The sequence below is a fragment of the Gossypium arboreum genome, chromosome 12 (genome assembly GCF_025698485.1).
Source record: "Gossypium arboreum isolate Shixiya-1 chromosome 12, ASM2569848v2, whole genome shotgun sequence".
NCBI lineage: Eukaryota > Viridiplantae > Streptophyta > Magnoliopsida > Malvales > Malvaceae > Gossypium > Gossypium arboreum.
The window spans coordinates 49,202,049-49,212,895 of record NC_069081.1 but is presented as its reverse complement, the minus strand read 5'-3'; the positions used below and the strand labels follow the sequence as shown (position 1 = coordinate 49,212,895).

The following is a 10,847-nucleotide window of genomic DNA, read 5'->3' as shown; positions in this document are numbered from 1 at the left end:
CCATGAAGAAACCATCGTTGAAGAAACTGATATTATCTCTTTAGGTGGCCTTGGCTGAAGCTGGTATGGCAAGTGTGTGGATCAGTGAGGGTACTAGCGAAGAAGAGGTGAGGAGGATGGACTCTAAAAATTCTTACCAATCCAACATGGGGACCTTGGAAAGGGCTCACGAACTACACAAGCAATTGGATGAAGAAAATAGAATATCGGTGGACCAAAATAAGAGGTTACAAGATCGCCTCACTCTCGCTGAAAAAGATATTAAAAATTTTCATGGAGAGATTGTAGGTGAGAGAGCTAATAAGGTTGTTTTGGAGGTGACCATGAAAAGCATGGATGAGCGGCATAAACTTGCTATGGCTAATCTAGCGAAGAGTCATGAAGAGGCTTTGGAAAAGTATAAGGTTGATACTATGCAAAACTTTCAGGATTATTTGTCAGATTTGATGTAACACCTCAAACTAGGCCAAGACGTTATGGTCGGATTATGGAAGTCACATAACTAGATAAAAGAAAGTACTAGTGTTTTGAAGAACCAATTCCAGAAGGTTAAAACTTCATTGTCTCGTTTAAAAAAAAACATTTCAAACATGTCAAAAAATCAAGTTAAATTCTCTTATAAACTTGCTCGCTGAAATTATATTTAATGAAAACCTCAAACTTAATTTGCAACAACAATTACCTGAAAACTTAAAGTTCCGTTTTGGTCTCTTTAGGAAGAATTATTTATCATTTGAGCTTTATTTAAACTATTCATTTTAGACCTTGTGAACTAAACAAACATAAAATGTCCAAAAATTAATAAAGCACAATAAAGTCCCAAATGTCTGATTTAAACACATAGAATAAAACCATAATATAGTGTATTAAAACTGTAAAATTTGAGTCTCCCATGATGTCGTCCAAAGCTAAGTTAGAGGATTACCTGAAACAAAACAAACAAAAACGTGAGCTAATAGCCTAGTGTGCATTTTGGCCTAAAGTCCAAAGATCATACAACAATGATATATATCAGTGTATCACATAACACATAAATTTCAGTTTATTCATATCTTAGCACATTATAACTTAGCATACAACGGCATTTCATGCAGATCATACCGAACATATCATACATAATATATCCTACCCCCATCCGCTACACACTAGCTCTATCCACCCAATCACACCATGTTGAACTACATAAGTCTGTCCATCCAATCACACCATGATGTGGCAGAATGCCAAACTGGGCTGCCTTACACATAATTTTGCAGTCTAGTCACCATATTTGCAGTAAATACTGCTATATACACTTCCTCCAATACATCATATCCCACCCCCTGCATAAACAAAACATACATATATTTTATACATAACATAATCATAAACAGGCGACATGCTCAGATACAAAATTTATTTATCTATAACGTATATTGTAGTTAAATTTCAACATATAATGTTTATCATACTTTTAATGATACACATACGAGTTTACATACTAAACTTACAGTTTTTTCAGCTTTTATGACATCCTTAAACCCAAATATTAGATCCTCTAAACGACCCCTATTCGGGCCTTAAAATTTGCGAAGGACCTACATAGTCGTGTGGCCCACACGACCCAAAAGCCTAGCTTGTGTGGTCCACACGGCCTATACAAATGCGCACGGCTGTGTGGAAATTGGGCAGTTTCACAATAGCCTCTCTTTTGTGATTTTATCGGATTTCAAAGTGATTTTTGGGTTGTTTTTACACACTTGCTATCCAAATCAATCTCCTATGTGTCCAGATCTCACGAACCCTACATTCGTTTAACACATCACATCACTTAACCATCAAAATACATCCAAATTAACATATGATTTGCCATAATTCCAGTCCCAAAAATCATAATCGAACTCTTACCACTCAAAAAATAGTGTCCGAGACGAGTCCTATTCTACTGGAGAAACTTGATTCTCCAAACCTTTGCCTATCTAAAAACCATGGAAAATACTTAACACAATATTAAAAAATGCAAATACTAAAACTTAAACTCAAACTCCATTGAAAAAAAAACACCCTAAATAAAAAAAAATATATATATATATATAAATATATAGTCGAACTAACACTTTTGATGAACCAAAATTGCATCTAATCCAACACTAAACCCCCCATACTAAACCAAAAAGGCAACACACCCAAAGAACAAATCAAGAAAGAATTGAAATAGAGCCCAAACATTCAAGAAAAAAAAAGAAAGAAAAGAAAAAGAACTAAAAAAATTGCAAATAAAGATGATGAAAATAACCAAAAGCATATGTGAGAGCAAGAAAAGAAAAAGTGGGTGGTTACCAAGTTGAGAAATAAAAGGAATTTTGATAAGATTTAAATCAATTAAAAAAAATAGGATTTAACCACCAGATTTTTAATAGACTTCCAATAGAACTCAAATTCCTACATAGCCAAAACAAAAATAAATCAGATATGCGCACCATGATATTCGAACACCAGACCTCCAACATATAATCACAATACGTATCCATTGATCTATCTTAAATTATGTGATGGTAAATAACATATCATGCTTATGAAACTAGGGCATTTCAACTCTCCCCTCCTAAAAAAAATTTCGACCTCGAAATTTACCTGAATCAAAGAGATGAGGATACTATTGACGCATCAAATCCTCGGGCTCCCAAGTAGCTTTATTGGAACCATGATTTTGCCAAAGCACCTTAACTAAAGAAATGGTCTCTCTTCTTAAAACTTTAACGTCACAATCCAACACTTGTATCAGCTCCTCCTCAAAAGAAAAATCTGACCTTAACTCAATCTCCTCCACTTGAACCACATGCCAATGATCAGAACAATAACATCTAAACATAGACACGTGAAAGATGTCATGGATGCGATCTACAGATGTTATGGATGCGATCTAACTCCGGAGGTAATTCAAGCTGATATACAACTGGCCCAACACTCTTTATAACCTGATGTGGTCCAATAAAACGAGGGCTCAACTTGCTCTTGCGACCAAACTTGAGAATATTTTTCCAATGAGACACCTTAAGGGAAACATAGTCCCCTACCTCATACTCTATTTCTCGCCTCTTAAGGTTTGCGTAAGACTTCTGTCTATCAGAAGTGACCTTAAGTCGATCTTGAATCAAATGAACCTTGTTTTCTATATCAGCCACTAACTCAGGACCCAACACTTTCCTTTCACCCAATTCAGTCCAACAAAGGGGAGTGCGAAACTTTCTACTATATAAGGCCTCATAGGGTGCCATCTTAATACTAGACTGAAAGCTATTGTTATAAGCAAATTCAGCTAGCGGCAAAAACTCTTCCCAACTCCCTTGAAAGTCAATCACACAACTCTGGAGCATATCCTCCAAAATCTGACTTACCCTTTGCGACTGACCATCAATTTGAGAATGAAAAGCTATACTAAAATCAAGACGAGTACCCAAACCCTTATGAAGCTTCTGCCAAAAATGAGAATTGAAACGAGGATCCCGATCCGAAATAAGGGATACTGAAACCCTATGCAATCTGACAATTTCAGAAACATATAACTTCGCTAAATTCTGTAAAGAATAATCAGTCTTAACTGGTATAAAGTGGGCTGACTTAGTTAATCAGTTAACAATGACCCAAACCGAATCCTTCTTAGTGGGTGTCAAAGGTAACCTATTGATGTAATCCATAGTTACCCTTTCCCATTTCCACAACGGAATCTTAACAGGTTGCAAAAGTCCGAAAGGAAGTTGGTGCTCAGCCTTAGCTTTTTGACATGTCAAACAATGGGACACGAACTTAGTCACTTCATGCTTCAACCCAGCCCACCAATACAAATCACAAAGATCACAATACATCTTATTACCTTTCGGGTGCATAACATAAGAGCTACTATGAGCTTCCCACAGGATAGACTGTCTCAATTCCATATCATTGGCTACACATATACAACCTCAGAAACGTAAAATTCCATCATCATTATACCCAAAATCTATAGCCTTACGCTTATCCATCAGATGAACCCGCCTAATTAGAGACTCATCCTGAAACTGTTTACTCCTAATCTCATCCAACCAAGACGACTTAACTTGCAACTCAGCCAGAATCCCACAATCATCGAATAAACTTAGGCGAGCAAACATCACCCTCAAATCATTTATCAACCTTCGACTAAGAGCATCGACCACCACGTTGGCCTTACCGGGATGGTATTCTATCGAACAATCATAATCTTTGAGCAACTCGATCCAACGCTGTTGCCTAGGATTTGACTCCTTCTGAGTGAGAAGATATTTCAAACTTTGTTTATCTATATAGATAATGCATCTTTCATCATACATATAATGCCTCCATATTTTGAGTGCAAAAACAACCACAACAAGCTCTTGATCATGAGTCAGATAATTACCCTCGTGCTACTTAAGTTGTCTAGACACATAAGTAACCACCTTAACCCTTTGCATCAACACGCAACCCAAACCGGTGTGCTATGCATCACTATACAAAATGAACTCCTTCCCAGGTTCAGGCTAGAGTAGAATAGGTGCCTGAGTCAAAACTGATTTGAGCTTCTCAAAGCTTAATTGCTACTCGATAGCCTAAGCAAAAAGAGTATTCTTACGTAACAACTTAGTCAAAGGTGCTGCTATCAAAGAAAACCCCTCCAGAATCTCTAATAATACCCCACTAATCCCAAGAAATTCCAAAGCTCAGTCACATTTCGAGGTTACTTCCAATCCAAAATAGCCTCTATTTTTTTAGGATCTACATGGATACCCTTGGCAGAAACCACATACCCCAAAAACATAACCTCACCCAACCAAAAGTCACATTTACTTAGCTTTGCATATAGTTCTTTTTCCCAAAGAATCTGAAGAATCGTACGAAGATGCTTGTCATGTTCCTCTTCAGTCTTAGAATAGACCAAAATGTCATCGATAAACATAATGAAAAATTGATCTAGATATGGTTGAAAAACTCAGCTCATGAGATCCATGAACGCTGCTGGAGCATTATTTAATTCGAAGGGCATAACAAGAAACTCGTAGTGACCATACCGAGTCCTAAATATGGTCTTATGAACATCAGCCTCCTTAACCTTCAGTTGATGGTACCCGAAACGAAAATCAATTTTTGAGAATACATAAACTTTACAAAATTGATCAACCAGATCATTGATCCTCAAAAATGGATATATATTCTTTATCGTCAATTTATTCAACTGACGATAGTCCACACATCCTCATCGACCCATCTTTTTCCTTAACAAAAAGAACTGGTGCACCCCACGGGGACATACTGTGTCCTCAGCTACAATTCGTAAATTTCCCACAACACCACTAGATACATAATAATGCATAGATCCACAAACAATTAAAGCAAAATAAGGCAGTGAATGAATAATGAATGTATCGACATTCACATCCGCTGCAGCTCTATCCTCACGGTGCTTCATCGTATAAACCAAAGCTGGTTCTCTAACCTCAGCTTGTCCCGTACCTCTACCTGGTGCTCTCTGACCACGTCCACTACCATTACCACCCCGAATCAGACCACGACCCCTAATAGATTGCTGACCAACCCTCTGAGGCAGAATCTAACCCTGAATCGGAGCCCGCCCAGGCTCAACCATAAGGGGACACTGATTGATCTTGTGCCCCACTGCACCACACCTAAAGCAAGCCCCAATCTTTCTCCAACACTCACCAGAATGACGTCTGTCATAATACCCACATGCTGGAACTTGCTCAGCTTTGACAGTTGGCTTAACTCTGGCATCTGGTTCTATCTGCACTGGTTTATCAAATTTGGCCCGTTTCGTGGGTCGCTGAAAAGTACTAGAAGGACTCGAATCCCTCTTATTTTTATTCTGACTCTTTTCTCGATCCCTCCTTTTGCGCTCAGTACGCTTGACCTCTTCAGCTATCTTTACCTTGTCCACCAAGGCTGCAAAGACCCGTTCTCTCTATGGGGCTATCAAAACCTTGAGGTCATACCTCAAGCCCCCTTCAAATCGTACACTCTTCTCATAGTCATTAGAAACAAATCCTCTAGCATACTGACTCAATCGTAAAAACTTAGCCTTATACTCAGCCACTAATGTCTCTCCCTATGTCAAATTCATAAACTTTCACTTACGGGCCTCAACATAGCTTGCGCCAACATATTTACCTTGAAAGGCATTTCAAAAATAATCCCACAATAGTTGCTCATGTTGAGTGCCCTCTTGAATTGTCAATCACCACTGATATGCATCATCACGAAGCAAGGATATCGCACCCTTAAATTTTTGCTCAGGGGTACAATATAAGTCGTTCATGATTCTCTCAATAGCTCCAGTATTCAGCCACAGTCGAGGCAACTCCAGTGAGGCCTCTAAACAATTTAGCTCTATTGGACCAAAGTTGTTTAGTAATCGACCCTTGGCTCCCTAATCCAGATCCGGTATGTGTCCCAACGGCCCTCTCTAAAACCTTCAACATTACTTGGGACAGTGCGTCATCCCTGACAATCTGAGCTGCAGACTCATTCTCAACAGTCAGAGTCCCTATGGTTTCACTCGTATCTAACTGGGGCATACTGCCCATAGAAGATGATCCAGCTTTTGCACCTCGACGACATCCACCACGCCTATAGGTGCAACGTCCACGAGAACAACGAGTACTCATTTTCTTACCTACAATTTTTCAGAAATTTTATGCAATTAGTTTAGGTTTTAAACTTTTATTTGTAAAGTCGTATCGTAATACTTATCAAAACATAAAGAACTTTTTTTTATTACAAGCTCTAAAGGTCCACTAAAGTATCACATACAAAGTGTCCCTAAAATATAACTAAGGTTTAAAATACTTACTTGGATCGGCGCCGAAGTCTCAGTTTCACTTATCTAAAATTTAAAAAATAAATTCAACAAAATCCCAATTTAAACAAAATTTTCTTAAAAATAATTTAGATCCAAAAACTCAAAGCTAAGTTCTTGAACTTGGCTTTGATACCACCAAATGTAACACCCCAAACCCGACCTAGACGTTACGGCTGGATTATGGAGGTTGTATCCTTAGATAAAAGAAAGTACTAGTATTTTGAAGAACCAATTCTAGCAGGTTAAAACTTTATTGTCTCATTTTTTTAAAAAATGTTTCGAACATGTCAAAAAATCAAGTTAAATTCTTTTATAAACGTACCCGCTGGAATTATTTTTAATGAAAACCTCAAACTTAATTTGCAGTGACAATTACTCAAAAACTTAAAGTTTCGTTTTGGTCTCTTTAGGAAGAATTATATATCATTTGAGCTTTATTTAAACTATCCATTTTAGACCTTGCGAACTAAACAAACATAAAATGTCCAAAAATTAATAAAGCACAATAGAGTCTGAAATGTCCAATTTAAACACATAGAATAAAACCATAATATAGTGTAATAAATAAAATCTGAGTCTCCCGTGACGCTGTCCAAAGCTAAGTTAGGGGGATTACCTGAAACAAAATAAACAAAAGCGTGAGCTAATAGCCCAATGTGCATTTTAGGCCCAAAGTCCAAAGATAATACACCAATGATATATATATATATCGGTGTATCACATATCACACAAATTCAGTGTATTCATATCTTATTACATTATAACTTAACATACGGTGGCATTTCATACTAGATCATACCGAACATATCATACATAATATATCCTACCTCTATCCACTACACACCAGCTCCATCCATCCAATCATACCATGTTGGACTACATAAGTCTGTCCATCCAATCACACCATGATGTGGCGGTATGCCACTCTTATATATACAGTTGGGCTGCCTTACACATAATTTTGTGGTCTAGCCGCCATATTTGTAGTTAATACTGCTATATACACTTCGTCTAATACATCATATCCCACCTCATGCATAAACAAAAAACGCATATATTTTATACAAAACATAATCATAAACAGGCTACATTCTCACTTACAAAATTTATTTATGTATAACATATCTTATAGTGAAATTTCATCATATAATGTTTATCATGCTTTTAATGATACAAATACGAGCTTATATGCTAAACTAACAATTTTTTCCGGCTCTTATGGCATCCTCAAACCCAAATATTGGATCCTCTAAACGACCCCTATTTAGGCACTTAAATTTGCCAAGAAGGACCCACATAATTGTGTGGCCTAAACGGCCTGAAAGCCTAGCCCATGTGGTCCACACGGGCCACCCACACGGCCTATAAAAATACGCACGGCTGTGTAGAAATTGGGTAGTTTCACAACAACATTTGTTTTGTGATTTGATCGTATTTGAAAGAATTTTTTTTGTGTTTTTTTTTACACACCTGATATCCAAATCAATTGCCACGCGTTCGTATCTCACGAACCCTACATTCATTTAACACATCACATCACTTAACCATAAAAATCCATCCAAATTAACATATGATTTTCCAAAATTTGAGTTGCAAAAATCATAATCGAACTCTTACCACTCGAAAAATAGCGTCCTAGATGAGTGTAACACCCCTATCCCATATCCGTCGCCGGAATAGGTAAAGGGGCATTACCGGACTTGAAACTCATATCAGAACAGTAAAAATTTTTTCATTTTCTTGAAGTAAAGATCATTCAATTGGATAATTGCTAGACACAACCAGGGATAAAATTTTAAAAAAAACTTATAAAAGTAAACATTCATAAGATGTCATATTCGCATAGCTTATATACATTAACCAAAATATCCTTCCACTACTAGTCTATTCTATACATGCCATAAGATAATCCAAAACATAGCAAGATCAAACGGTGGATAGTGATAGTGTGACTAGTTCTTGACGATCCCGAGCCCAGTAGCTTCCAAATGAGATCTATAAAACAGAGGAAACAAAGTAAACGGAGTAAGCATTACAATGCTTAGTAAGTTTTAAGCAAAGTCAACAGATAACAATCAAATTATAACATAGTTGTTTGTATTTTTATTTCACTCTTCCTTCGGGCATACCATCCCTTTACCGAATATGCACATCTCATCATATATAATGGGCAGATAAATTCTCACTTGATAGTGATCTCTTATAAACATAGGTACATTACATTTTTCACCTAACTTTCCATATTGAGCAAATGCACAATAATCATAGAACAGTCTTATTGCTTTACTCACATATGCATCACATAACGACCTTGTGATTTAGTCCAAATCAAGCTTGAATATAATCTCAAAATACATACCTGACCAACTTAACGCATTGAACGTATTTATTACCAATTGTTACTGTGAAGTCGTATTGTCTTATGCTTTACTCTAATCTTCAGCGAAACCTTTAGCTCGAATAGTCCCCACACATAGTTATCGGGTCTTACCCGGACATAATCTCCACACGTAGTCATCGGGTCTTACCCGGAATATATTTCCAAGTTTCATGTACATTTAATCACATGTTACAACATTCACATCGACTGTCATATTTGTAATTCATTTGCCTCATCAAATATCTAATAATACACACCTTTCACATTTGGTCATTTGGCCACAATATACACACATCTCCTACATATTTCACATTAGCCATTCGGCTTTACCAAATATACATATCTCATACATATTTCACACTAGCCATTCGGCTTTACCAAATATACATATCTCATACATATTTCACACTAGCCATTCGGCTTTACCACATATACATATCTCATACATATTTCACACTAGCCATTCGGCTTTACCACATATATATATCTCATACATATTTCATATTAGCCATTCGGCTTTACCACATATACATATCTCATACATGTTTCACACTAGCCATTCGGCTTTACCACATATACATATCTCATACATATTTCACACTAGCCATTCGGCTTTACCACACATATATATATTTATCTTGTACATCAATTTCAGCAATAGCTTATAAGCAACTCAAATAGTTTCATCAATGTTTACAACAAAATCACATATTCACTACAAGCTGTTTTCCTGAGCAATAGTCACTAAATTATTTATAACTGGAGCTAAAAAACTCAAAATCAATTGCCGTTAATTTTCCCTGAATATAGACTCATATATCTTCCATCCATAAAATTTTCAGAATTTTAGGTTTGGCCAATCAATACCAGATTTTTCTTAAAGTTTCCCCTGTTTCACTGTTTGACTAATCTGACCAGTCTTCACTACGAATAAAATTTATCATTGTACAAAATTCAAAATATGTTCTATTTGATTTCATTTGAAACTAGACTTATTAAGGAGTCTAAGAATATAAATTTTATCTTATAACCATTTTTGTACAAATTATAATGATTTTCTAAAAACAGAACAGGGATTTCGAGTCATTCGACACTGTCTCACACAACTTTAAATATCTCTTTATAGGAAATTTCTTTGCTTACACGGTCTCTTTTATAAGAAACTAGACTAATTAAGCTTTGATTACATATTTTATTCAGCCTATAATTCCACACCAACAATTTATAGTGATTTTCTAAAATCACATTACTGCTGCTGTCCTAAGCAAATTATTACAATTTGCTCTTAAATTTCCAAGTCTAAACACTTATGAACTTACCATTTGAGTTTAAGACATATCATGGCCACATCATATCTTATTAAATCAACTCATTATGTCCTATTATGATTGAATTTACTCAACGTTTAATCACTTAAAACTTACCTCGGAAGTGGTCGACGACTAGATATCCACGGCTATTCGCTTACTTTCTCTTTTCCCCTATCCGACTTTGATCCTCTTTGCTCTTAAGCTTAAGTAAAACAATAGATTTGCTTAAGTACTTAACTAATATTATTCACTTAACAATCACATTTGGCAATCACATATCATTTAATCTATATCTAAAACAATAGAT

At 36.2% G+C, this 10,847-nt stretch overlaps 1 protein-coding gene across 1 annotated transcript; it reads right to left on the bottom strand.

Moving 5' to 3' along the window:
* Positions 1-2,867: 2,867 nt before the first annotated feature.
* LOC108477903 (uncharacterized) lies at positions 2,868-3,917 on the bottom strand. Its single transcript, XM_017780374.2, has 3 exons — positions 3,684-3,917; positions 3,378-3,557; positions 2,868-3,257 (listed from the first exon to the last, which is right to left on the bottom strand). The coding sequence occupies exons 1-3, from the start codon at positions 3,915-3,917 to the stop codon at positions 2,868-2,870; spliced, it is 804 nt and encodes a 267-aa protein (XP_017635863.2).
* Positions 3,918-10,847: the final 6,930 nt, after the last annotated feature.

Excerpts from the sequence above, each read along its gene's own strand:
- LOC108477903 (XM_017780374.2), bottom strand. The coding sequence starts at position 3,917 with ATGGAATTGAGACAGTCTATCCTGTGGGAAGCTCATAGTAGCTCTTAT. Across the intron at positions 3,558-3,683 it reads CGTTGTGGAAATGGGAAAGG|AATTTAGCGAAGTTATATGT; the intron begins GTAACTATGGAT and ends TATTCTTTACAG. Across the intron at positions 3,258-3,377 it reads TTGATGGTCAGTCGCAAAGG|ATGGCACCCTATGAGGCCTT; the intron begins GTAAGTCAGATT and ends TCTAGTATTAAG.